Here is a 26,611-nt window from a genome sequence, read left to right as displayed (position 1 = left end):
GAGGTGGATCCTTCTTTACAGGATGTGGGTGTCCCTTCAATGTAAGAATTCATTTAGTAATCATTTTCTCAGTATTGACCATGTGCAAATGCTGGGAAAACAAAGCTAAGTGATAAATAACTCCTTTTAATAGACCAAAACTTCGTGCTATACAGACATTAAATAAATAATTACATTAAAATGTAAAAGCTGTAATAAGTTGTATGAACAAACTGCTGTAGGAATGCCTATCAGTACCCAAATGTCTGTGAAGACTTTTTGAAAGGGTAATTCTTTACGAAAATCAAGACTTACGGAATTCTGGAATATTTCAAGAATAAAAGTCCATATTGCAGTGTGGTCGTGCAAATCCATAGCACCTCATAAAGAAATCCTGAGTATCAGGAGTGTCCTGGATTGAATCGTGTCCCCCAAAAATATGTGTCAACTTGGCCAGGCTGTGATTCCCAGTGTTGTGTGATTGTCCACCATTTTGTTATCTAATGTGAGTTTCCTGTATGTTGTAAATCCTGCCTGTATGATGTTAATGAGGCAGGATTAGAGGCAGTTATGTAAATGAGGCAGGACTCAATCTACAAGATTAGGTTGTATTTTAAGTCGATCTCTTTTGAGATATAAAAGAGAGAAGCAAGCAGAGAGACGGGGACTTCATACTACCAAGAAAGCCGTGCCAGGAGCAGAGTGCTTCTTTGGGCCCAGGGTTCCTGCAAGGAGAAGCTCTTAGACCAGGGGAAGATCGATGACAAAGACCTTCTTCCAGAGCCTACAGAGAGAGAAAGTCTTATCCTGGAGCTGGCGCCCTGAATTTGGACTTCTATCCTACTAGACTGTGAGAGAATAAATTTCTGTTTGTTAAAGCCGTCCACTCATGGTATTTCTGTTATAGCAGGACTAGATGACTACAACAAGGAGAAAATGTAGATCTGCCTGATATTGCTTATTTCCAGGAGAAAGACTGGAAAGTCATCATGAGAAGTCTTATGATTCTGCAAGCAATTTGCTAATATTTGTTTATAGCTAAACATTATTCTGTTTTAGAAGCCTAATTAATTACCATTGTTCTCTCCATAGTCATCATTTCCCACTAGCCCAAGCTAACATCATTGTACTACTGCCATGGACTCCTCACTAACCTCAGGGGATTCACTCTTGCTGCCACCAATCCATTGTACACACCCAGCCTACAAAATCTATTTTAAATACAAAACTATAAGCCTTTTAAAGCCTGTAATGGCTTCCCTTTACTTTTCAGAAAATGGCTTAAAAATCTCTAATAGAGCCTATTAGGCTTCATGTGATCTCCAGCTTCAGGGCTGCCCCTTATTCTAGGCCCTACTGTTCTCCTTTTGGTTACACCAAGGAATTATTCTTCCTCCAGAATGGGGGCCTTTCCAAATGTATTCACTCACCCTGGAATGTTTTTCCCTCACTGCATGCTTTGAGCCTTTACTTGAGTTTACTCACTCACCCCCATCTTCATCCCCATTGTCAAAAGCAGGAAATGACCAGTCCACACTGGTAGTCAGCCTGGAAAGAAAGACCATATTGCTGTAGTACCAAAGAAGAGAAGGTCAATCAATAGGTTAAACATGCCATCAGCTCTGCCTTCAGTTAATTTTATACCACCAGAAAACAAATTTTAGATTTCACACCATGTAGCCCTTGGGTTAGTGGATTATCTGAAGTATTTTGCAATATAGACTCTACCACAGGCTAAACCGAGAAAAGGGGAACTTATATGGCTAACTGGTTAGCAGAAATTTTGCAGTTAGATTTTACAGGCAGCTTGGTTTGTATATTTGGGAGAACACATATACACACATATATACGCATGTATCAACTTCCATGGAGCTTAGCTATTTGGCCTTAGAGAAGTCCTTGGGCCAAGTTTAAGGAGCCATGAAGGTGGAATTTAATTTTTTTTCTTGTTAGAAAAGCCACCCGCAGTTCCTAAAAATACGTATTGATCCAAAAACATTTTAGCCCAGATGGAGGGGAAAGAATTTTAGTCATAATTCTATTTTCTTTTTTTTCCTTAACAAGCCTAAATTGAACTCTTTTTAGAGTTCTCAAAACACTTCTGCTTGAGATGCAGACCCCAAATTCTCAGAAGACCAGACTTAATGGTCTGACTGAGACTAGAAGGACCCTGGTGGTCATGGCCCCCAGACCTTCTGTTGGCCCAGGACAGGAACCATTCCCGAAGCCAACTCTTCAGACATGGATTACACTGGACAATGGGTTGGAGAGGGATGCTGGTGAGGAGTGAGCTTCTTGGATCAGGTGGACACTTGAGACTATGTTGGCATCTCCTGCCTGGAGGGGAGACGAGAGGGTGGAGGGGGTTAGAAGCTAGCAAAATGGATGCAAAAAGAGAGAGTGGAGGGAGAGAGCGGGCTGTCTCATTAGGGGGAGAGTAATTGGGAGTACTTAGCAAGATGTTTATGGGTTTTTGTGCGAGAGACTGACTTGATTTGTAAACTTTCACTTAAAGCACAATAAAAATTATTTAAAAAAAATGAACACTTGCCCTCAAATAAAAGAATTTCAAAGAAAAAAAAAAAAAACACTTCTGCTTGGCCTTAAAGCTCTCATTAATGTTTGTATTTGTTCGATTACGTGATTAATTGCTGTTTCTCCCATTAGGACATAAGCTCTAGAAGAACTGTGCTTAATTTGTTCACATAGTAGGCTCTCAGTAAATACTTGCTGAATGAATGACTGAATGCATGATAATCTCCCCTCTCTGTCCATCACTCAGCTCTCATGATTTTGTAAGCAGCTGATGAGGGGCACAATCCCCCCTTGTGACTTTTGAACTCTCTTCCTGACTAAATCTCTTGCCCATCAAGTGTCTATTGTTGTCCTGGACTTTCGGGTTAACTGTCACCCTCACCATCACCCACTCTTATTAGTCACTGGATACCATTATCTGCTACCAGTAATTGATTACTTGATGAATTTTACTTTTTTCAGAACTAGTTTAGGAATTGCAATTTATATGTAACCCAAAATATCATTTTAACATGTAAACATGATTACTGAGATATTTTATTTATTCATTTGTACTAGCTTTTCAAAATCTGGTGTGGATTTTACACTTCAACAACACATCTCAACTCAAAATAGCCACATTACAACTCAATAGCCAGATATAACTAGTGGCTGCCATATTGGACAGTTCAGTTCTAGCACCTTCTCAGCAACTAGGTGCTCACAGATGGCCACATAAGTGTTGCTTTGGGTCATAATCTAACCTGAGAAATCATGCTTGAACTCTACAACTTCACGCAAAGGCACATTATGCTCCTTCTCCTCCAAGGAGTAATAGGGAGGGTTGGAGGCCTATCTCAATAAAACAAATATGTTTAAGACATTAGTGGTTTGTTTCTACAGTTTTAAGTATAAAATGCTAGTATTTCTGACAGTTTTCTTTGTCATAAGATTGGTTTTCAAAAGTAGTAAGTATATTGACTCTGATTAAACAAGAGAAAGAAAAAATCTGGGTTAATCAAGTCATGCGAACATCATGGAAAGCCTGTGGTTAGATAACACTAACTCTTAGTTTCTTTAGTATTTTTTGGTTGTTCATTTTTTCATGGCTTATAAATTTGCACTGTTTACACCTAAATTTGCTGCTATTTTAACCATACTCTAAGACTTATGATTCACAGTTGTGTTTCGCAGATCACAAGATGATCACAGTGAAAGTGTTGACTCTAAAAAAAAAAATTTAAAGTGTCACATGGACTAAAATATAAACTTGAAACGCTTCATATATGGCCTTCCACAAAGTAATCATAGTTCATATGCTGTGGGGATGTATTTAGGAGCTATCTAATTCACCAATAAGAGATGGATGCAAATGAAAGACTTGTAATAAAAATAGAAGTATCCTGCAACCACAACCACTTTCCCAGAAGGGAATGTGCAAGGAAATATAAAGAGAAAGTCAAACGACAGTTCTCCAAGTTTATGCCAAAAAAGCAAATGAATTCATGCTCTCAAGCAATTAAAATTGCTGACTTCAGTTTATTGTCATTGTCTCTTCATTGTCAGTTTAGGACTTCCCAATATGATAAGGAAAAGAAATGTTCCCCTTTGTCATTACATCCTTTAAAATTTTCATTACAAAATTTTGGAGGTGATAAGTCCTTTAAATCTATTACCTATCTGTCATTTCACACATGAAGAAATCAAGGTTTCAGAGAAGTTTAATGCCTAATCCAAGGTCACCTAGGAGGTTAGTAGTAAAACATGGATTAGAACTCAAATCCTCTGACTCTGTGTGCAGGGCTCTTTCCACTAGACCAAGCTTGGGAAAACTCAGCAAATGGATTATCCAAGTAGAAATAAATTTTCTTCATATTGTTTTTCTGGCTTTTATTAGCAACTGAGGATTGAAGATTAGATATCTGGTAAATTTCTTTAGTCATTAACCGACAATCAAATTAAGATTAATCAGAAATTTCCCTGGGTATTGTACGTGCAAGATAGTGACAAAAGGAAGTCTTGGAGGTCTCCTAATTTCTTAGCAGTTGTATAGTATCACAGTAAATAGCACCATTGGGAGAACAAAGTTATGTGACAAGCCATAAATGTTGTGTGAGAAAAATAATACTGTCCTTGAAAGGTTCAGTTTCCTTTATCAATTTTTGAAGTATTAAATTATTTAATCAAGATGACTATCACAGAAATCTGCTGAGCTTTGTACAAATGCTCGTTTATACTCATGAAAATTCCACTTTCACTTTCTTATTTCCTGGGCATGAAAAGACTGTCTCGTAAGCACTGAGTTCACTGGATACTTCAAAATCTAAAACAGTTGCATTAACAATACAATTGAAAATGCTTTTCACACACAAAGGTACACATCTAAATTTGCTACTAACTGAAATTACAGTAAATACTATTTTTTTGTCAACGCTTTTTTCCATAAATCTTTGCATCCACCTTTTGACAAGTTTGCCTGAGGGAGCAGAATCATTATGGCTACCTTACCAGGTGTCCTGACTACCCAGGTTTACACCTCCATTATGATTGAAGGAGCACTAAGGTTCTTCTGTTCCCCCCCAACAGAATTGACCAGTTTTACCCCAAATTCAAGACTTAACCTTTTGGAGTAGAGTTTTACATACTGTTATAATGCAAGCATTATATGGGACATATTAAGTCAAGTGAAGTCATTCATATCTTAGTTTTAATTAGTTTATGAGTGTAGTGACCCAGTCACTTACCAAGACCCAAAGGAATTTGGGTATAGGACACATAATACTGTATAGAAGCCAAAGAAAGTTGGAATTGTTATGAGTATAAGGGGTAAAAGTAGGAGCCTACTGAGGGGAGAAGTATGAGGCATTAAGTACTGAGTGCTGTAGATGTACAAAGTGAGAGTGTAGCAGGAGACGTGCAAGAGGGAGAAGGATATCAAATATGAATTTTATTTCCTTTTCAATATTCCCCTGAGTCAACAATTCCTCTATGAGTTATGACTAATTGTAAAGAGGACTCTTTAGTCCTATTCCATGAATATCAGAACAAGATCCACACACAAATCCATATACACACTATTTACTTGAAGCATTCATTCCTTTCTTGACTTTCTAATCTATATCTTGAGGAACCCTGGGGACCAGTGGTTAAGTGCTTGGCTGCTAACAGAAAGGTTGGTGGTTCAAACCCACCAGCTGCTCTTCGGGAGAAAGATGTGGCAGTCCGCTTCCTTAAAGATTACAGCCTTGGAAACCCTATGGGGCAGTTCCACTCTGCCCTATAGGGTCACTAGGAGTCAGAATTGACTCAACAGCAGTGGATTAATCCGTATCTTCATAAGAAGTCAAAAATGACCTTTTCAAATCAAGACAAGATAAAGTGATAAAATGCATGATCAGGATGGAAAAGCATTGCTAAGAAAAGTACATCTGTTGGATCCTTCATAATAGTTTACACATAAAAAGGGCCATAAGGGAATTAAACCAGAAATATTATTGACACAATGTCATCTAAATTGGTTATTGTGTTTTGATGTTTAATTGGTTTTCTGTTATTTAAAGCAGAGGTCTTTCAGTTTCACTTTAATGTCTGGTAGTAATACGGTAACTTAAAAACTTGTTTAGTAAAAGGTATCATCTAAGGCAGTGCTGTCCCTTATAATAGCCACCAGTCATGTGGTCATGTGTTGGCCACTGAGCACTTGAAACAGGGCTAGTCTGAACTGAGGCATGCTGTACGTATAAAATATATGCTGGGTTTTGAAGACATTTTTTTTTTTGAATTGTGCTTTAGGTGAAAGTTTACAGCTCAAGTTAATTTCTCGTACAAAAATTTATACACACATTGTTATATGAACCTAGTTGCAATCCCCATAATGTGACAGCACACTCACCCTTTCCACCCCAGTTTCCCAGCCCTTATCCATTCAACCAGCTCCTATCACTTTCTGCCTTCCCATCCCGCCTCCGGACAGGAGCCGCCCATTTAGTCTTGTTTATCTACTTGAACTAAGAACCACACTCCTTATAAGGATTCTTTTATGCTTTATAGTCCAGTCTAATCTTTGTCTGAAGAGTCGACCTCAGGAATGGTCTCAGTTCTGGGTTAACAGGAGGCCGGGGGCCATGTCTTCTGGGGTTCCTCTAGTCTCAGACCATTAAATCTGGTCTTTTTACATGAATTTAAGTTCTGCACCACACTTTTCCTCTGCTCTGCCAGGGAATCTCTGTTGTGTTCCCTGTCAGGGCGGTCATTGATGGTAGACTGGTACCATATAGTTCTGGTCTCAGGCTGATGGAGTCTCTGGTTTATTTGACCCTTTTGTCTCTTGGGCTAATATTTTCCTTGTGCCTTTAATGTTCTTCTCCTTTGCTTCAGGTGTGTTGAGACCAATTGGTGCATCTTAGATGGCTGCTTGAAAGCTTTTAAGACCCCAGACACCACTTACCTTAGTGGGATGCAGAACCTTTGAAGACTTAGTATAAATAAAAAAAGTAAAATATCATTTTACTTTTTTAATTTATATTGATTATATGGAAACCCTGGTGGCATAGTGGTTAAGTGCCACGGCTGCTAACCAAGAGGTCTGCAGTTCAAATCCACCAGGTGCTCCTCAGGAACTCTGTGGGGCAGTTCTACTCTGTCCTATAGGGTTGCTATGAGTTGGTATCAACTCAATGGCAGTGGGTTTTTTTTTTTTTTTGTATTGATTATATATAGAAATGATAATATTTTGAATATATTGTGTAAAGTGAAATATTATATCATTAAAATTACTTTTGCCTTTTTAAAAACTTTTTTTAGCATTCCTAAATAAAAAAAATTAAATTACATATAAGATTTGTATATGCACTGCATTTTTACTGGACAGTGCTGCTGTAAGAGATACAGTATTATCTAAATGTGATGACTGTAAATTATACTTAAAGTTTTTCTGTTATTGTAACTATAAAATGTTCAAACACTTTATTTTGAAAGCAGATGTATATTTGACATTGAAAAATTGCATGTGATTTCTTTCTAATCTCTTGAAGATTTTCTTCTATAATTTCTTTAGATATGTTATTTGGAACGAGTGCGAAATGTTCTGGGCTATTCTGATAATGTCTGAAGGAAAGGGTCACTGGAGGGGAGAGTGTCTTATTTATTTAAATGAACCTACCACTTTACCACCTAGCCTAGCTGGTCTGCAGACACCATTATATTTAGCTAAGATTTGTCCTGTGCCTCGTCACATTACTGATATGAATAAATTAAGTCTGGGTGGCCACCAGTATCTATTAAATAGTTACAAATAAATTTTAGAAAATGCCATTAACTTAAACATCTGGATGACTTTCTGGAGAGCACTGATGGACAATTAAAGATAATAAAATTCAGTACGTATGTCACTAGGGATCATAATTTGAAACCAGCATCAATTTAATTTAAAATAAACTTGGAATTCTTGGGGTGAGTTTGTTACAAAATAATTCAATTTCACATGTGAAAACACAGAAACTTTCACATTTTGACCATAACTGTGTACATTTTGAAAATTATTCATGTTCGGCCTGAATTCTCCCCAAACTTAGCAATTTACTCTTTAGTATAAGTATCAGTAACAGAAGACTATTGTGGATGTTTTTCCTATTTCTGGCATCTGTGAGATGAATGTTTGTCACCACAAGAGAGAAGATATTATTTTTTGAGGTCAGAGAGTTTCTGCATCTTGATTTTAAGCTACTAACTATATATGACATGATGAGGAAATGATACCTTTATTTCAGGACCAAATTTAAGCATCAGGGATGCTTTCAAAAATAACTTCAAAAATCTGTTGACAAAAGCATTCTCAAGTGAGGCTTTGTGTCTTGTTTTCTGGTAGGAAGTGCTATTTTGGAAAAGTATAACATTTGCTGGATTATGTTTACTCATTTTATTTTGATTTACAAAATTTCAAGTTTACTAACTCTGTAACCATATGATTGTGATTCTTACTGGGCTGGCCTGAGTTATGCTGGTTTAGTTGTAGTTTTAACTCATTACTCTGACTTGTGTAATGTTTTAAACCCGTCTTAAGTTTGAATTTAGGATCCTCTCAGGATATACCTGTTTCTCTTAATACAAATCTAAATCTCTGACATGGATTCAAATGACTGTTTACTTAAGAGCTGACAGGTTTTCTAATATAATTAATTACGATTGGATCTGGAACTCTGAATTTCTTCTTGTTTAATTAATGTCAGCATCAGATTCCGCAGGCATCGTTAAGGAGGCCAAGTATCAAACTGTTTCTTCCATTTATAAAATTGTAAAAAAACAGTAGTTCTCTACCACCTAAATTGTGCCACACATTGTTTTCAATGACCCAAGGACATACTCTCAAGCCCTCTGGCGACCCCAGTGATGGGCTGTCCTGGAGTCCTAGTAGGCAATCATTTCTCTCCTACGAGATGGTTATCCAGAATTGATTCTTTCTGCTTACCCAAATGGAAATAAAACCACTGAGAATACTGGGCAGGAATGGGGTCAAAACCTTAATCTTTGAGGTACCTTGAAAGTAAGTATTTCCTTTCTAAAACCCATCTCCACTTGGGTGCCATATGGAATGATGTGTGCTCATTTGATATAAAACGTACACATGTTGTTATTCTACATCCATAGGATTGAAACAACAGAGTCAACATCTGAATCTTCTACTTAAAAAGCCAAATAAACAACATTAATAGCAAATCACATGCTTTCGTCATGACAATGGACCTTGTTTAAACTGAAAAGGTATTAGAAATAAGTAAAAGTGTTTGCTAGTAGCATTTTTACATTTCCTTATGCATAAATTAGTTTTTGGTGTCTTTCCTGCTTCTTTTCACATCAGAATTTAAAGGCATAGAGACTATGGTGCATTATAGAAAATATGATTTTGGTAATTATTACTGGGCAATCTTTATTGGGGAAGGAAGAGTTTAAAATTCATTTCACTAATGTCCTATTCCTTTTATACCTTGGTTTCACCATCAAAATAAATGTGGAAAAAAACAGGAAAGGCCGGAAGAAAGACAAAAAAAAAAAGTATTTAAAAACTTAAGTAATTTAAAAATAATTTAGACCAAGACTTTTCCGAAAAGGTTATCCAGCCTAACAAGTGTAGGGAAAAGCAGAGAAGTAATTCTATGACAGTCTACCTAACAAGTGTAGGGAAAAGCAGAGAAGTAATTCTATGACAGTCTTCAATTACAGTACACGAAAAGTTATTTAGGTAGTTGCTCTCATTTCTTTTGGATGACTTAGGAATGGATTGGCCTAAAAGTAGGTGATGGATTAGATTTTCCAATGACTGCCCTAGGCAGATTTAGTTCATGACAATGTAATCATCTATTTTAGTCCCTCCCCCTTTGCAAACATTAGTGAGTGTAACAGTGTCAAGTGTAAATGGACACCTATTAAATGTTTTTATTGTTATAAGGTGAATTATTAGTGGCATAGTGGTTAAGAGCTAAGGCCGCTAACCAAAAGGTCAGCAGTTTGAAAACACCAGGTGTTCTTTGGAAACCCTATGGCAGTTCTACTCTGTCCTATAGGGTTGCTATGAGTTGGAATCCTCTCGACGGCAACGGGTTTGTTTGTTTATTTATTTTTCGGTTTTCTATCCAAATTTCTAGAAAGTTTTTAAAACTTTTATGTCAGGAATAGGTACATTCACCTTGTTTCATTTCCATATTTTTAAGAAACAAACAAAAAAATTCATTCCTAATTTTAAAAGATGAAGAAAAATCAGGTTCCTCAAATAATCATCTCATTTATTGTCTAGGCACTGACTAAAAATCACACTTTGAAAATTTATAGATTGTTCTAATTATGATGGAACTAAGAGGAAAATTTTATATATCATTTCCATTTTGTTGTATTCAATAACAACTTGGTGGAATTTTACATTAAACTTCTGTGAAACTGCTAAATATAGTTCATTCTTTACACACACAAGTGTATTCAGTGAAAAGTGGTCTAGAAAAGCCTGTAGTCACTTTGTCTCTCTCTTCCCACAACCCCTACATGCATGCATGTGCGCACACGCACACCACCACACTTTTTGGAAGTCTGGATGAAAAAATTACCTAGAATTGCCCCCGCTTTATGATTTGGTAGCAATTATTGCCTTTCTATTTTGAAACGAATACCTTTGTATTTATAGATTGTGACTTCGAATGAGGTCATCTAGGGTGAGCCATGGGCCAGTTTGCAAATTACGTCACACTTGGCTTTTCTCTTGATAGGCAATATATTATTTTGAAAAGAGCTCAAGTTTTTTAAAATCAAACAGGTATAGGTTTTCTACTTACTCTCTGTTTAATGTTGGGAAATAGTTTAATTTCTTAGAACCTCCATCTTCTTAACTGCAGAGGCAGAACGACTTCATAAGGTTTTTGTGATAAATAATTGCCAAAAGTAGCCACCGTATATTGAGCCCCCACTGTGATCCAGGAGCTCTACACACCGGTTTATTATCATTAATCTTTATAACAGCACTATGGAGTAAGATTTCTTATTATAATCCCCATTTGATACAAAAAGCATATGTAAAATGCTCATTACAGTGTCCAGATCAATAAATTGTTGTGGTGGTAGTGGTCACGGTAATGACAGCATTAGTACTAGTAGCAGTGGCTTTTGTGACTGTAGTCATCTTCCAGCCCCACATTCTCACTTTAACTGAGTCTGTATAAGGATATCACAAGGCAGCAAGATGAGGGGACACAGTGATTAGGTAGTGGAGCCAGGATTCAAAGTTGGGTTTGTCTCATCAGCGTCTATGCTCTTAACCACTATGCCCTGTTGTTAGTACTCTTAAAATCTGAGATTGCTAAATTCTAATACACACACAGTGTAACTTCTTTTTTAATGGGTTCATGTTCCCAGAATATATTTAAAAACAGTTTTGGTATGTGTGTGTATTTTCTTAAAACATGCTGATATGTTAGTTACCTAAATGGCAATTCTATCCTTAGCATAGAGATTTGTGTAATCTTAGATCAAAAAGTCTTTTCAATGACTTGGCTGCCTGACTGCGTGGCTGATTCTTCAACTTTGGTCTAGGTGTTCCTGGTTTCCCTGTTCTATGCATTAGGATAAAATCTTGGTTTGAGTAATAGCCTAGTCTCCATGAATTATATTTCTCAGATGTAGTAACTGTATGGGTTATTTCTATACCTCTCTTAAATTGCTGATATTATTGCTAAAGAAGATAATTTCAATGTATTAACAAATGATTCGTACCATTTTACATCTAAAATTTAATCTGATATATTAATTCCATAAATCAAATTATAGAAATAAAATATTGCTATATAATTTATAATAATATACCCACAAATAAAATTACTTAGTAATATAAATCCAATAGGGTCTGTTATTTTGTATTTATTTTTAGCCTGTGCTGTGCATTTATTTCTAATAAATAAAAGTTCTTTTTCTACTTAAGGTAAATTTAAACCATAAAAGATGAATAGGAAAAAAACACTGAAATGCAGTATATTTTTCTCACTGATATATATATAGAGAGAGAGAGAGAGGGAAAGATTTATATATAAGCATATATATATATATATAATTAGTGATATATAGTGATCCATATGCAATTATATAAAAGCATTAAAGATCTAGAATGCTACTTAAAATTACAGCACTTATTGGGATGTGCAAGATTATTCATTAGTTTTACTTAATGCTTATTAGATGAGCATATATTGAGATTCCATAGAAAGCATAGAGCTGTGCTAGTTGCTGTCCATAGACTTTTGGGGGCAAGTGGGACTATTTGCTCACTCAGAATTTGGCCATGCATATAAAGGTCTGATTCATTTCAAATGCTCTAAATCAAGTTAGAAAGTAGCCTTTAACAAATTATATATCATCCACTTTGCAGATTTCTATGTAAAGGCTGAGCATGTGTAAGAACCACTTTACATAGTAATATTTTTTCTTTGTATTACTTTGAAAATGGAATTTCTATGACAAGGAGCAACAGCATAGTGACACGGCCAACCTTCAGAATATTCCCTCATTTCATACCATCAAGAGGCTTACACTGCCATTAAAACCACTGCAATTTTACCACATATAAAGTTATTCCTCATACATTATTTCCTCTTCCCAACAGCCCAGTGAGGAGGCCAAGTGTAGTGGACATTGCCCCTTCCTGCCTAGGGAGACCATTGAGATAAAATGCAAAGCTTCCTTCTCCAGAAATCAAAGAACAGACATTTTTTTCTCCCCATTTCTTGTCTTCTCATGTGACTGAGAATTAACCAATCAGATGACCCTGCTTGTGACTTTTTTTTTTTTTTCCAGCAAGTGAGCAATGCAGGGAAGCTAATGGGAGTTTGGAGCTCATTCCTCTAGGGCAGGGACAGCAGCAACAGGCTGTGCCTCCTGGCGTTGGAACCTGCTAGGGGAATTAGCTAGGGCATCCAGAATCCAGGGTCAACAGAGGAAACATGGGTGTCCTGATGGGACTCTGCACATGTCCCAAGGTTTTTCAGCCTTTCCCTCAATTAACTACCTCATATCTTGTTAGTACATTCTTATCATGGTTAGCTCAACTAGAGTTGGTTTGGGTTGTTTACAACCTATATGTGATTTTAACAAGTATTGCTATTCTCATTTTATTGATGAGGAAACTGAGCCTTACTAGGGTTAAGACTTGCTTGAATAATTGAAATATTTATGTGGAAAAGCCTGACTTTTGGCCAAGGGGTGTGCCTTCAACAACCTTTGTGAACAGTGAAGTATGTTTCCTCCTCTGTGTCCCGTTGATTGTAGCGCTTAATCCTATTTCCTGTTATAACGTTTATGTACTTGATGTCAAATGTGCAGGTCTCCCACACTAGACTGTGAGCATCTGGAACACAAGTGTTGTGTATTATATTCATCATTTTATCCCAAACACATAGTTGAGTGCCCAGGCGCCTGTTATTGTTGTTGTTAGTTGCTGTGCAGTCAGCTCCAGTTCATGGTGACCCTGTGTATAACGGAATGAAATGTTCTCCTGCACCATCTTCATGATCACTGATATATTTAAGTATGTCGTTGGGGTCCTTGTGTCAATCCTTCTCATCAGTGGTTTCCCTCTCCTTTGCTGGCCTTCTGTTTTACTAAATGTGATGTTCTTCTCCAGTGACTGATCCCCACTGATGATGCATCCAAAGTAAGTGAGTAGAAGTCTCAGACAATATTGTGTTATCTGTACAGTTTTCATTGGCTAACTTTCAGAAATAGATCACCAGGCCTTTCTTCCTAGCCTGTCTCAGTCTGGAAGCTCCTCTGAAATCTGTACACCATGGGTGACTTTGCTGGTATTTGAAATAACTGTGGCATAGCTTCCAGCATCATAGCAACACACAAGCCACCATGGTAGGACAAAATGACAGATAGGTGGTGGTCTAGGTGCCTAAAAAAAAGAAGAAACCCATTGCCATCAAGTCCATTCCAACTCACAGCAATCCTGTTGGACAGGGTGGAACTGCCCCATAGGGTTTCCAAGGCTATAATCTTTACGGAAGCAGACTGCTACATCTTCCACATCTTTCTCCTGTGCAGCAGCTGATGGGTTTGAACCACCCACCTTTCAGTTAACAGTTGCATGCTTAACCACTGCACCACTCCTTGGCCTGGGTGCCTAATCAGTATTATATAAGAGTTTTAATGACTGAGTGAGGAAATGAATGCATAAATTATTCAATTAACTGGAAACACAGGTATGGGTTTGAAGTCAGTGCTTAAAGCGTAACACTGATTTTAAACAACACCACCTTCCTTTGTTAATCAAATTTTAGATTATTTTAAATAAAATGCTTTGCCTTGACAGTATTAAGATATTTGTTTAGTAAGCATTTATTCTGTGCCTACTTCGTGCCAGGCTTTTATTACAGAGATAAATGAGAATTAGTCTCCTTCAAAAAGTAGCAGACTGATGGGGAAACAAACCATCCTATAGCTCAGACCATGGAAGTGTGGAAAAAAGTGCCATGGTAATCTGAAGAACACTTTGAGCAGCAGGACCATTGTCAGCAGCCATGAGAACCACTAGACCGACTTGGAGAAACAACTCCCAGCAGGATACTGCACATCAAGGACAACAGCCAGAGTCCTTTGAGGAAAAGCACAATGTGCTTTGCCTTTCTACAAAGTAGTGAGATTTACTAAAGCAAAAAGAATGCAAGTTACCTGTATCCTTTTTCATACATAATTATTTATAAAAGGTTAGAATCAAAATTAGTTATTCAAAAAATTTTTAAATAATTTTGAAACTACTGGGTACCATTTGGAAATAATATATCCAGACTCTATTTTGGTTTGGCACAAAAGTGAGAATGAATATAGAGCTGTGTTTTTATTGAAGCATTAAAGCTTGATACAATAAAAGCAACAAATAATATGAACTGTGTATAATAGGATACAAAGTTGTCAATATAATTTCCATCCTTTACAAAGTATACACCTTGACGGCACACGGTAGTAGAAAGGCTTAACTTCATAATGTTTTGGTGTCATTTGCAGACAATTACTATGGGACGCCAAAGCCTCCAGCAGAACCAGCACCATTATTGTTAAATGTAACAGACCAGATACTTCCAGGAGCCACTCCAAGTGCTGAAGGAAAGCGGAAGAGGAATAAATCAGTGAGCAACATGGAGAAAGCAAGTATAGAGCCTCCCGAGGAGGAGGAGGAAGAGAGGCCTGTGGTCAACGGAAATGGAGTCGTAATAACGCCAGGTTAGTCATTTACATTCTATCTATGTTGGTCCCTCAGTTTGCTGTTTTATGTATATATTTAAAAGGCTATGATTCTTGCATCCAATTCATTAGTCTTCATATATTAAGCAATTTATTCAACTTCCCTCATTTTTGGTTTCACCTATATAACTATAATAGTAATGTAGCAAATGGTTTTAATCTCTTAGAAGGTGTTACAAAACATGAATAGGATTGTGTGAAGTTCTAAGGTTTTTGTTAATTAATGTTAGAGAAAGTCTACACTTAGAAATCTTGCTATTCTCACAGTTCTGTAAATAGAGGTTATGTTATGTGGGTTAGTTAACACCTTCAGTGAATACAGTCCTCAGAAATGGCTCTCCCTACTGGACACCTATATATTTGTCTTCCCTTCATTACCATCCCACCTGGCAACATGGAGAAAATATCTTTATATATTGGCATTGTGAAGGCACCTACCCTTGAACAAAGAAAAGAATTATTATATCTTTGATTTGTGATCTATCATACTACATATGTAAAGTGTTTGTGCAAAGTACAGATTTGCTTTTATCTTATGCTTATTACTATATAGCACCAAAACCGTGATTTATAAAATAGAATTTACCATAATATTATTCATAATTAAATGTTACCAAAACAAAGCTGTGGCATTTGGTTAGCCCCTAAGTTTGGTATAAGTGTTCAAAGTTTTGTTTTACTTATTTTATTTTTTAAGAATGACACATTGGTAAGCATTGAACATCTAAAGGCTGTTTTAAAGCTCTTGAAAAAAATGTTAACACATGTACTTTGCATACATGTTACTCTGAAGATATTTCCAACTACCTACTTTGATGTCTGTATTTGCATTTTTCACTGTACTTCTTCCATACTGACATAGTATTGGAATTTTCAAGCTCAATTATTTTTATCAAAGAAAAGCTTCATAAATGTTTTTCTTTTTTTTTTTTTAATTTTCTTGTTCAAAGCATCTATAAAAGCGTTCTCCTTCGTTGAACATACAGAGACCAAAATTCAATCTAAGTCAATCATGATATAAAATCTTAAAAGATTGTTTCATCTTAATTACCCAGATGAGGGTAACCACTTCCATTAATACATCTAGGTGAAAACTTACTTTCTGACCCTAGAAAACTTGAATTCTAGATATGAATGCTAAAATTACTATAGGTAAATAGATTAACTTGTCTGCTTTAAAATGATCTGACAATTTTCAAGCAGTTTCACACCATCCTCTCTTTGATTCTGAAATATCTGTCTAAATAGTTGCTTTTCATTATATAATAGATTTAAATTAGGTGGCTAATACATTTTTTTTTTAATACATAGTTTTCTTAGTTGATCTTTGATGTAAGAAGATAAACATTTCAGTAGAGTTGAAGCAATGGTAACAAAAGAAGTAGAAGTTAGGTGTCAAAGAACAGTCACAAAATTTCTAACTAAATTACACCTTATAGTTTAAAATTTTTAATATATACCCCTGGTTAAACGCCAATCTCATATTTCCATTTCATTTCTAATCTGTGTTGGGCAAATCGAATGAAGCATTCTTGACTCAGATTCTAAAACTAGAAACTTATTTAATTGTGAGACATATTCAATCTAGAAAGCACCATTCCCTTTATATTCGTAGTTCAGACATGAAGATGGGGGTACTTCTACGGCTAGGAGGTCTTCATGGGTCCAAAGCAGATGGTCTAGAATGAACCTTCTTGACCAGCTCTAGCCACATGACTATCTCTGAACCCTTCAGCCTGATAGAGAGCAACTGTCCAGGCCAACTCAGGAATCTCTTGTCACTCAACAGATGCAACAAACAGTGACTTTGCAAGCCTGACTGAGCAAGTGGGCCTTATAATTGTCCTTTTCTTTCCCATTTTAGGAGATAAAAGGTGTGTAAAGTAGGTGGCTCTTCACCCATTGTTCAAAGATGGGGGAACAACCCCAAACCATTGGCCCATTGGCCTTTATTAGAAATCTTTTGACACCCACCATCTTTGAGATGTCTTTGCTTTTCTTTATGTTTGTCCAATATCAAGACTTTAGGTTTTTTGTTTTTGTTTTTGTTTTTTTTTGCCCCTCTTTCCTATACATATGTGGGTTTTTTTGGTTCTTATACATATACCCACCTCTACACCTTTTGAACCCTATCACATTAAAATCACATTATTTTTTCCAATATAGAGTCTTGGTTCTGCCTTTGTCTTCTTCCCATACACATTCACCAGATACAGGGGGCTTCAATTAATAATTATAAATAAATGTTAGAGAAAAATTAGAAAATTAGCTTAAATTTTGGTTGACATTGTCCTATACCTACTAACAACCTATACTGCTAATCAATATCAGACATCAGTTCACAGTATGAGTAATATAGTCTATGAGGCACATTTAGAGAATAAGTAAAGCTTACTGAAGTAACTTTGTTCCATTAAAAAGAGTATTGATAATAATAGCAATAATTAATCTAGTAATTAACTTCTTTTGGGTGCTTACCAAGTGCCAGGAGCTGCCTAACTTCATTTTATGTTAGTTCATTTAATCCTCCTAGGTAGGTACTATTTTAAAAATTAGGAAACTGAGGTATACTAAAATTAGATAATTTGCCAAGAACTGCAATGCATATACCGGCAGTCCAGATCCAGAAAACATGATCTTAGCTTCTGTGCTATCCTGAATCTTGTGTTACCAAGTACGAGTATATTCCCTATAGGGTAGCTGTGAGTTGGAATTGACTCAACAGCAACAGGTTTGATTTTTGTTGTTGTTGTTGTTGTTAGAGATGTGTAGACACATGACCACTGTTTTACTTGTGAATCTTTAAAAGTGAATAATAAATTTCTACTTATCAAAAGCTCTTTATTTTTTATATTTCTGGAAATCATGTAGAAGTGACCTTATTTTCCTGTGTGGATGTAAGAAATCCCTAGTTGTACAGTAGGTTCTGTATATAATTGAGCATCAGAACTACCAATCTGTGCCTTCTTTTATACTTTACCAAAATGAACAATTTGCTCTATGTAAATAAAAGTTTCAGAGGATTTCTTCGTTTACTTCTATCACCTTGCAGTTCAGTTTTCCAATTTAGTTTATCTTTTCTCCTTTAAACCATAGTTTATAATTTGAACTATATATTCTGTTTCTCTGAGATCACATCTATGGAAAGTCAGTGGCCACCTTTAAGAATATAAGTTCTGTATGAAGTTCTGCTAGTATTACCAATGAGGATTCAAATGAGATGTGTGAAGGCTCATTTTATGTAGAGTTTCCTCTCTGTGTTCATAACTCCATCAGCCACATGAATTTAGCCCATAGTGTCCAGAGGAGCCATATAATGATCTTATAATGTCTCAGACAGGTCAGAAATGTTTCTCTCTCTGCCACTAGTCACCCCAGTGATGGAAATCAATGTAGTTCTATCCTTAGAAATGTAATTCTATCTTTAGAAATATAGTTTTAGCTTTGTAATAAAAATTATGAAACTAAAACTGGCAATAAATGACAGCCCTTCTTTAGCGAATGCATAAAATGGGCCAAGCATATATTATCTCTGATCTTAACCACAATTCTATAATCAAAATAAAACCATTTTACTGATAAGATACTGAAACTGAGAGAGCTTAACTTGCTTGACCAAAGTCACAGTTTGTTTCATGCAGAGTTGCAATTTGGAGTCATGGGTGGAGACCTGACCTCAACCTCTCTCTGCCACATCTCCCTGAGCTGTTGACCATACTGGAGACAAAGTGACTCCTGGCCTCTATAAATAGATCGTAATCCTTTAGCTCAATTTATTTAAATTTATGATGTATTCCATTATATTTGCCCTATACAGGGTTCATGGCAGTAGTGTGATATTTGATGTTTGCAAAGATGATATATCTTTACATCTTCTTGGAAAGTCTGTCTTTAAATTGATATTTAAAATACACATCTCCAGGAAAATTTCCCCAGCATTAACCCATCTATATTTAGACGTATTTATCTTTTGTTTATTCTGTTAGAGTTGACATCCAACCCCATGGCTTTAAATACTATAGATTTACGTTCAGTTTTCACTGCTGTCTATACTCCAGGGCCACATTTCTACCTGCCTACTGGACTGCTCCACCTGAGCATTTTTTCTGCAACTTAAACTTAAATGTAACATACCCAGGTTTTTTTTTTCCCCCAAAACAAATAAGCAAATCTATTCAGAAAGTCCTTTACCTGATTGCTGTTGTTCTTCTTTTCACCTAGATAATTCAGAATCATCTTGATGATCTCTTTCCCCCAGGCTTGATATATATTATTAGACATAAAAGATCACTGAACCTGTAGCTCTCATCCCTTCCTTCCAAATATTCACTGCGACTTCCTAGATCACGGCCTTATCACCTCATTTGTGTATTAAAAAGATTGCAGTCCCCTAATTGATCTACCCGCCTCCCAGTTTCTTCTGTACCAAATTACCATTTTTCCCTTGATCACATGAAGATTCTTGAACAAACTTGGCCCTGTGATTATCCTTCTCAAAGCTTGGAAGACCTTCTGTTTTCACTGGTTCAAACTCCTTGAGCAACCACTCAGGTCCCCCATGTTTGATTGCAAAATCTCTGTTAGCTTTGGCTTCCATTATTTCCCTAAACGCTCTTCTTTCGTCGACATCCTATATTCATAAAACACCTTCACCTGTCTGATTCGATCATTCCCACACCTGAACCTTCTATAATTCTATTCAAACTCCAATTAAATTTTTGAATTACCCAAGGAATCTTTTATTGACTCCCACGATAAAAAGTTGAGAGTTCCCTTCAAGTTGAGACTGAATAAGCATGGTACAGTTTGCACTTTTCATTCATTTGGACAGTATTGGTTAGCCTGGTACTAGTAGGTAACTTTACGTAGTGTGCATGTCTGGCATCCCCACGTAAATTATAAATACCATAAGGACAAGCACTACTTTGACATTTACTTGTCTCAGTGATTAGCACATGTCTTTAAATATTTTAACTCTTCAGTAAATCTTTATGTTTTAGTCAGCCATGACTGACCTCTGGAGAATGTGAATGTATCAATATGATTAGTTTTATTTCACACATATCTTGCTCCACAAAGTGTCTTCAGGCCACAATGTTTCCTAAATTTGAAAGATAAGGCATTACAGATCCCATATTTTTTTAAAAAAAATTGTATGATAACCAAGGATAATTACACAGAATTTTATTTTTTTAAATATGTTTTTATAAATGAGAATCATTCATTCTCCGTAACTTTAAAAACATCAAAACAGATAAATGATTAATAGAATTGTTTTAAAATATTGGACTCTTCTGAAGAAAAGCAGAGTCCCACCAAAACCAAAACCCGCTGCTGTCAAGTCCATCCCAACTCGTAGTGACCCTATAGGAGAGAGTAGAACTGCCCCATAGTGTTTCCAAGGAGCACCTGGTAGATTCGAACTGTTGACCTTTCTGTTAGTAGCCATAGTTCTTAACCACTACACCACCAGCGTTTCCGAAAGTCCCATAAACCAGAGCAATTGGGTTAAGCTTTCTCGGGTTTCTTTTATTTCATGAGTTATCTGCTAAATTTTTCCGGAAAGTAATTCACTGTTATATTGTCACTTCCCCTCATCAGCAATTAAGGAGCCTAGTGCAAAGAATTAGAAATGCACATATATTTTAAAGGCAGCTAAATCTCCCTGCTAATGCACACACAATGCCAGGAGGAACAGGGCCCGTGAGAGCTACCTTCTCCAACAAAGAGAATACAGTATACATACACAGAGCTGCCTTCTCCAGGCCCCCCAGTCCGCAATTAGTGCAAATGAACTGCCTCTCCCGGAGAGCAAACAGAGTGTCCCTTATGTGATCACCCAGTGTCCTCAGCAATGATCTCAGTTCACCATTAGGGACCCGCATCCAGGTCCTGTGCTGCTTGGCACACTGGCTGTGCATGCACCATCAGTCCTGCCTCTGTGAATGAGGTCCTGTCACTGTCAGAAGAATGATGTCCTCCGTAGTGAATCTCGCTGTTTTCCTGTGAATAATGGCCCACTCTGAAACCACCCCAAGGCCTATCCCCTGCTTATTTTTGTGTGGGTTCACAGAGGCTGCGATTTGTGTATCCACTCAGATCTTTATAATTTTTCTTTGAAGAGGCTTAATTTTATGATCTTGTTCCCAAACAGAGTACTGGGTTTTCTCTTTCCATTGGATTAGAACATTTCTGGACTATTTTAAATGAATCTTTTAAAAGTACATGTTCCATTTATAAATTAGGGGTATTTTATTTTTTCTTAAAAAGTATTGTACGAAAGTTAAAACTGCCCTAATTGTAAAATGTTCTGTGTAATTGCAAAGTCACAAGGTAAGCACTGTAGAGTGTGTGGTTATGAACTATAGCAGTGATTGTAACTACACCATTAAAAAAATGACATCACGACTAGTTTCAGGAACATCACCTCAAATCAAGGCAGACTTGCTTTGCAAGTAAACTGAAAGGGATGCATTTCTGTGAATCTCTTCATACCCTCAGATTGATTCAGCATTTTCAGTGACTTGCATTAAGCCTTTGTGGAGAGTGTTTTTCTATTTCTCTTAGGGTTTATATAATGTGTGTGAGATTGACTACATCAATGAGGAATCCAGAACAAGAACAACCAGGGTAACTTACTCCTCAGGTTTGTACAGCACTCATTGGTTGTTGTAGTTAGGGTCCCTCGAGTTGATTCCATCTCATAGTTGACCCAGTGTGACAGAGTACAACTGTCCCGTAGGGTTTCCTAGGCTATCTTTTCAAGAACAGATCACCAGGTCTTTTCTCCTGTGGAGCCGCTGGGTGGGTTTGAAACCACCAGCCTTTCAGTTAGTAGCTGAGTGCTTAACCAGTGCATCACTAGGACTCCTTGTAACACCTGTGGATTAACTGAAATGTTCAGTTTCTTCTGACTGTCCAGGCATTCTTAGAGTCTAAGACTATTTCTAATTATAGGCATGTTTCTCTCTAGGTCTAATTTTCACCCTGTGTTCCATTTCCTTACCTCATATTTCTCCTCAAAGAAGTGATTATAATTCTTGGTGTGAAATCCCAGCTACATTATTGTCAGATTAAAACTGGTCTAGTTATTTCTGGCCCAGGGCTGGCCTTTCTTTCTGCAGAGGAAAGGTCTCTGGATATGGTCTGTCAGCCTATCCATTCCTCTTCTGTGGCTCCATCATCAGGAGCCTTATCTTTATCTTTTATCTTTTTCCTCCTAATTGACTTCTTACTTTCTTCAAAAAAAAAACCTTGACTCCAATTTGGCCCCAAGAATAGTGCTCGAATTAGAAAGATCAAGATTAAATAAAGCCTTCTTCCTTTTCCCTTTCAGCCTCTTTGAAGTTCCTGAAGCTTCAGAAAGTAAAGTTTCATTTATGTTTCCTTCAGTCCTATTCCCCTGATTTTTCTCCTAGAATTTTGAAAGCAAATTCTAAGAACTATTGTACATGTAGATCCTGTGTTTTAATTCATATCATGTTTTGGTCTTTGAATAATTAAAATACTTGTATCATTTTCTTTCACCCCAAAATTTTTGGAGCATTTGGGGAATTTAATTCTGTATGATAAATATTTTTATAATTCATTATGTTGTGAAAATCATATAGCATATAAAATTTCAAAGCTGAGGATTCATTTTATTGCCATAATTACCATCTACTTTTATTAAAATCTTAGCAATTAAATATTGCAGAAGGAAGAAAATATACTAATTAAGGCAACTCTTCTTCTCCCTTGTTAATGGAAAATAATTCCCTTTACTAATCTTTCTAGTGATTCTAATTTAGCTTTTTATAACTCAGGAAAGCTTTTCCCATGTCATCTTCCACTCATAGATTTTGAATTTTCTGTTTTCATAAGTTTCTGTATTGTTCTTTTAGTGTTCCAAGTAACTTGTAATCAATTGTGGGTGTTAGAAAGAGATGAAAAAAATAATTTGAGGTATTAAGTATGCTTTCTTAATAATTCTTTTGTCCCTGGCTAGCCTCCTGAGTAACTGAGATTCAATTTGCTTATAAATATCATGGAGTTAAAAATCATTCTTCATAGATTGGGAATTTCTTCATTCTCAACTGATACATCATCTCAAGAATCAGAAGCATGGTTTAACCATTATTCCGTTGTTGTTGCTGTGTGCCATTGAGTCAATTCTGACTCATAGCAACCCTATATAACAGAGTAGAACATCCCCATCAAGTTTCCTATGCTGTGATCTTTACAAGAGTAGATTCCCGGGTCTTTTCCACTGTGGAACTACTGGTGAGTTCGAACAGCCCATTTTTCAGCTGGCAGCCAAGTGCTTTAACTTAACTTTCCATAATTCTAATATTTTATGCTAGACTTCTGTTTCCTTCATGGTTTCAAATAATGAAGAAAAAGATTTGTTAAACATATCAAGAGAATATTGTTTTTGTGTGGCAGTGGGGCTTGGGGGATACTTATATATACACACATACGTATATATTTTTAAACTTCCCACTGTGTTTAAGGGTCACTCCTTATTCTTATATCTTATTTAATAAGATTTATAGTGCATTTTTGAGAACTTAGAAACACTTTGGGAGTACTAAGGAGCTGGAAACCACGTAAAAGTCAGTAATCGACATGCGTAAAAAAAGCTCTGGAAGGACCAGAAGACAATAATTGTCTTTGTTGGGTGGATTCCTGGAGAACTAGGGAAGAGAGCAGGGGGGAGATCTACCTAGACTGGATGTCCCCTTTGTACTTTTGGACTCTATGCCATGTGCATGTTGTACCACATCAAAGAAGAGTAAATTTTTTTCTAAATTGATGAGCAAAAATTTAGTAATCCTGCAATGTAGAAACATTTTAACATCCATATTATATTTCCTATTCTCATTTTAGGAAAAAAAAAAAATTCCAAGCCAATTCTGACTCATAGCAACCCTAAAGGACAGAGTAGAACTGCCCCATGGAGTCTCCAAGGAGTGCCTGGTGGTTTCAAACTGTGGGCCTTTTGATTAGCAGCCATAGCTCTTAACCACTACACCACCGGGGTAGAAGGTCTCATTTTAGAAGGTTTAGGAAAATTTAAGGAAAGTTGATAAGAAAGCTTTTTTAAGCAATAAGTCACAATCTTGACTTCTTTGGTTCAACTGGCCACATAGAATGCAGGTGGCTACAATGTGACTGCTTCCTTTTGGAAGACAAAATATCCTCCACATTTCATTCCAGGATCTATAGTATAGCCATGATAAAAAAAAATCAATTACAGTGAAATTTTTCTCTTGTCCAAGCATCAACCCTGAAGTGTTGGTTCACTTACAAGAGCCTGTGGTTCAAATTCTAAGAACTCCAACTTGCAGCAGTGAAGCTGACAACATTCTCTGACAGGTCCTCCCACCCCAATACAATAAGACACTGGATCAATATAACCAACATACTTGGTGATACAATTGTTGGGTTTGCAAGAAAGCAAGGGAAGTCTTCAAACCCCAGCACCTCCACTACTACAGCCTCTATCACAAGTGACCAGAAACCATAGTGGGGAACAGACAGTTGTATGGCCACTTGAAAGCCAAAGTTGCCATACGGGGAAATGAGAAGACTAAGCCTAGGGCTAATATGCATCTCTGACTCTGCTTAAAATCAGTGCCCTCAAAGTGATGCCAAGTTCATAGCTTAGTAGCACCCTTGGCATCCAATAGAAACAAATGCAGACTTCCACAGAAAGTAGTAGAGAGCTAGGAAAATAATGCGTGGTTTATGAGGAAACTTTTCCCCTTCTTTAAGTGACTTAACCACACTGTCTCGATGTGTCTTTAGATTAGTAGAAAGACTCAATTTATACAAACACCTTTAAAAAAGAAACTGTACCTGTGTATGTGTTTTTTTTTAACACTTGCATTATTATTATTTTTTTTTTTTTGACAAGACCTAATATCTTAAATATCAGTTAAAATTGACCAAGCTTCTTATTTCTGTAGAGGAAAATAATTTAAATTCCTTGATTGATTTAACTTCTCAATTAATTTGAAGTGTTCTAAGTATGTCTGTCAGTTTGTCTTAGAGGTGGCTTGTGAGTTGTTGTGATACTGGAAGCTATGCCACAGGTATTTCAAATACCAGCAGAGTTACACATGGTGAACAGATTTCAGCTGAGCTTCCAGACTAAGGCAAACTAGGAAGAAGGACCTGGCAGTCTACTGCTGAAAAAATTAGCCAGCGAAAACCTTATGAATAACAGTGGAACATTGTCTGACATAGTGCTGGAAGATGACCCCCTCAAATTAGAAAGCACTTAAAATATGACTGGGTAAGAGCTGCTTCCTCAAAGTAGAGTCGACCTTAATGACATGGATAGAGTCAAACTTTTAAGACCTTGGTTTACTGATGTGGTATGACTCAAAATGAGAAGCAGCTGCAAACATCTGTTAATAATACGAATATGGAATGTACAAAGTGTGAACCTAAGAAAATTGGAAGTCATCGAAAATGAAATGGACTGCATAAAGGTTGATATCTTAGGCATTAGTGAGCTGAAATGGACTGGTATTGGCCATTTTTAATTGGACAATCATATGGTCTACTGTGCCAGCAATGACAAATTGAAGAGGAATGGCATTGCATTCATTGTCAAAAAAGAATATATCCATACACCTACAAGGAAGGCCATTTAATAAGAACTATTATTGAAAGTTTATGCACCAACCACTAATGCCAAAGATGAAGAAATTGAAGACTTTTACCAAATACTGCAGTCTGAAATTGATCAAACATGCAATCAAAATACATTGATAATTATTGGTGATTGGAATGCAAAAGTTGGAAACACAGAAGAATGAACGTATTTGGAAAATATGGCCTTGGTAATATAAATGACACAGGAGATCCCATGATAGAATTTTGCAAGATTAATGACTTCTTCATTGCAAACACCTTTTCTCATCAATGTAAATGGTGACTATACACATGGACCTCACCAGATGGAATACGCAGGAAACAAATTGACTACATTTGTGGAAAAAGACAATGGAAAAGCTCAACATCATCAGTCAGAGCAAGCCCACCAGAGCCTAAGTACAACCTTGAGACATATCCCATCTGAATTTAGAGACCATCTCAAGAATAGATTTGACTCATTAAACACTAATGACCAAAGACCAGATGAGTTATGGAATGACATCAAGGACATCATACACAAAGAAGGCAAAAGGTCATTAAAAAGACAGGAAAGGAAGAAAGGACCAAAACGGATGTCAAAAGAGACCCTGAAACTTACCCTTGAACATCAAGTAGCTTAATCGAAAGGAAGAAATGATGAAGTAAAAGAGCTGAACAGAAGATTTCAAAGGACAGCTCAAGAAGACAAAGTAAAGCATTA

The 26,611-nt window shown here is 36.6% G+C and overlaps 1 protein-coding gene across 2 annotated transcripts in view; it reads left to right on the top strand.

Moving 5' to 3' along the window:
- The window catches only part of MAGI2 (membrane associated guanylate kinase, WW and PDZ domain containing 2), a 1,497,921-nt gene that overhangs the window by 946,716 nt on the left and 524,594 nt on the right, over positions 1–26,611 (top strand). For both annotated transcript variants that reach the window (XM_049894296.1, XM_049894295.1), the window contains exon 4: positions 15,028–15,243. In XM_049894296.1, the coding sequence (XP_049750253.1) occupies positions 15,028–15,243 (216 nt within the window). The remainder of the gene's footprint in view (positions 1–15,027; positions 15,244–26,611) is intronic.

This window comes from Elephas maximus, chromosome 8, assembly GCF_024166365.1.
Source record: "Elephas maximus indicus isolate mEleMax1 chromosome 8, mEleMax1 primary haplotype, whole genome shotgun sequence".
Lineage (NCBI taxonomy): Eukaryota > Metazoa > Chordata > Mammalia > Proboscidea > Elephantidae > Elephas > Elephas maximus.
Note: the sequence above shows the minus strand (reverse complement) of the source record. Positions and strands in the feature narration are given on the sequence as shown.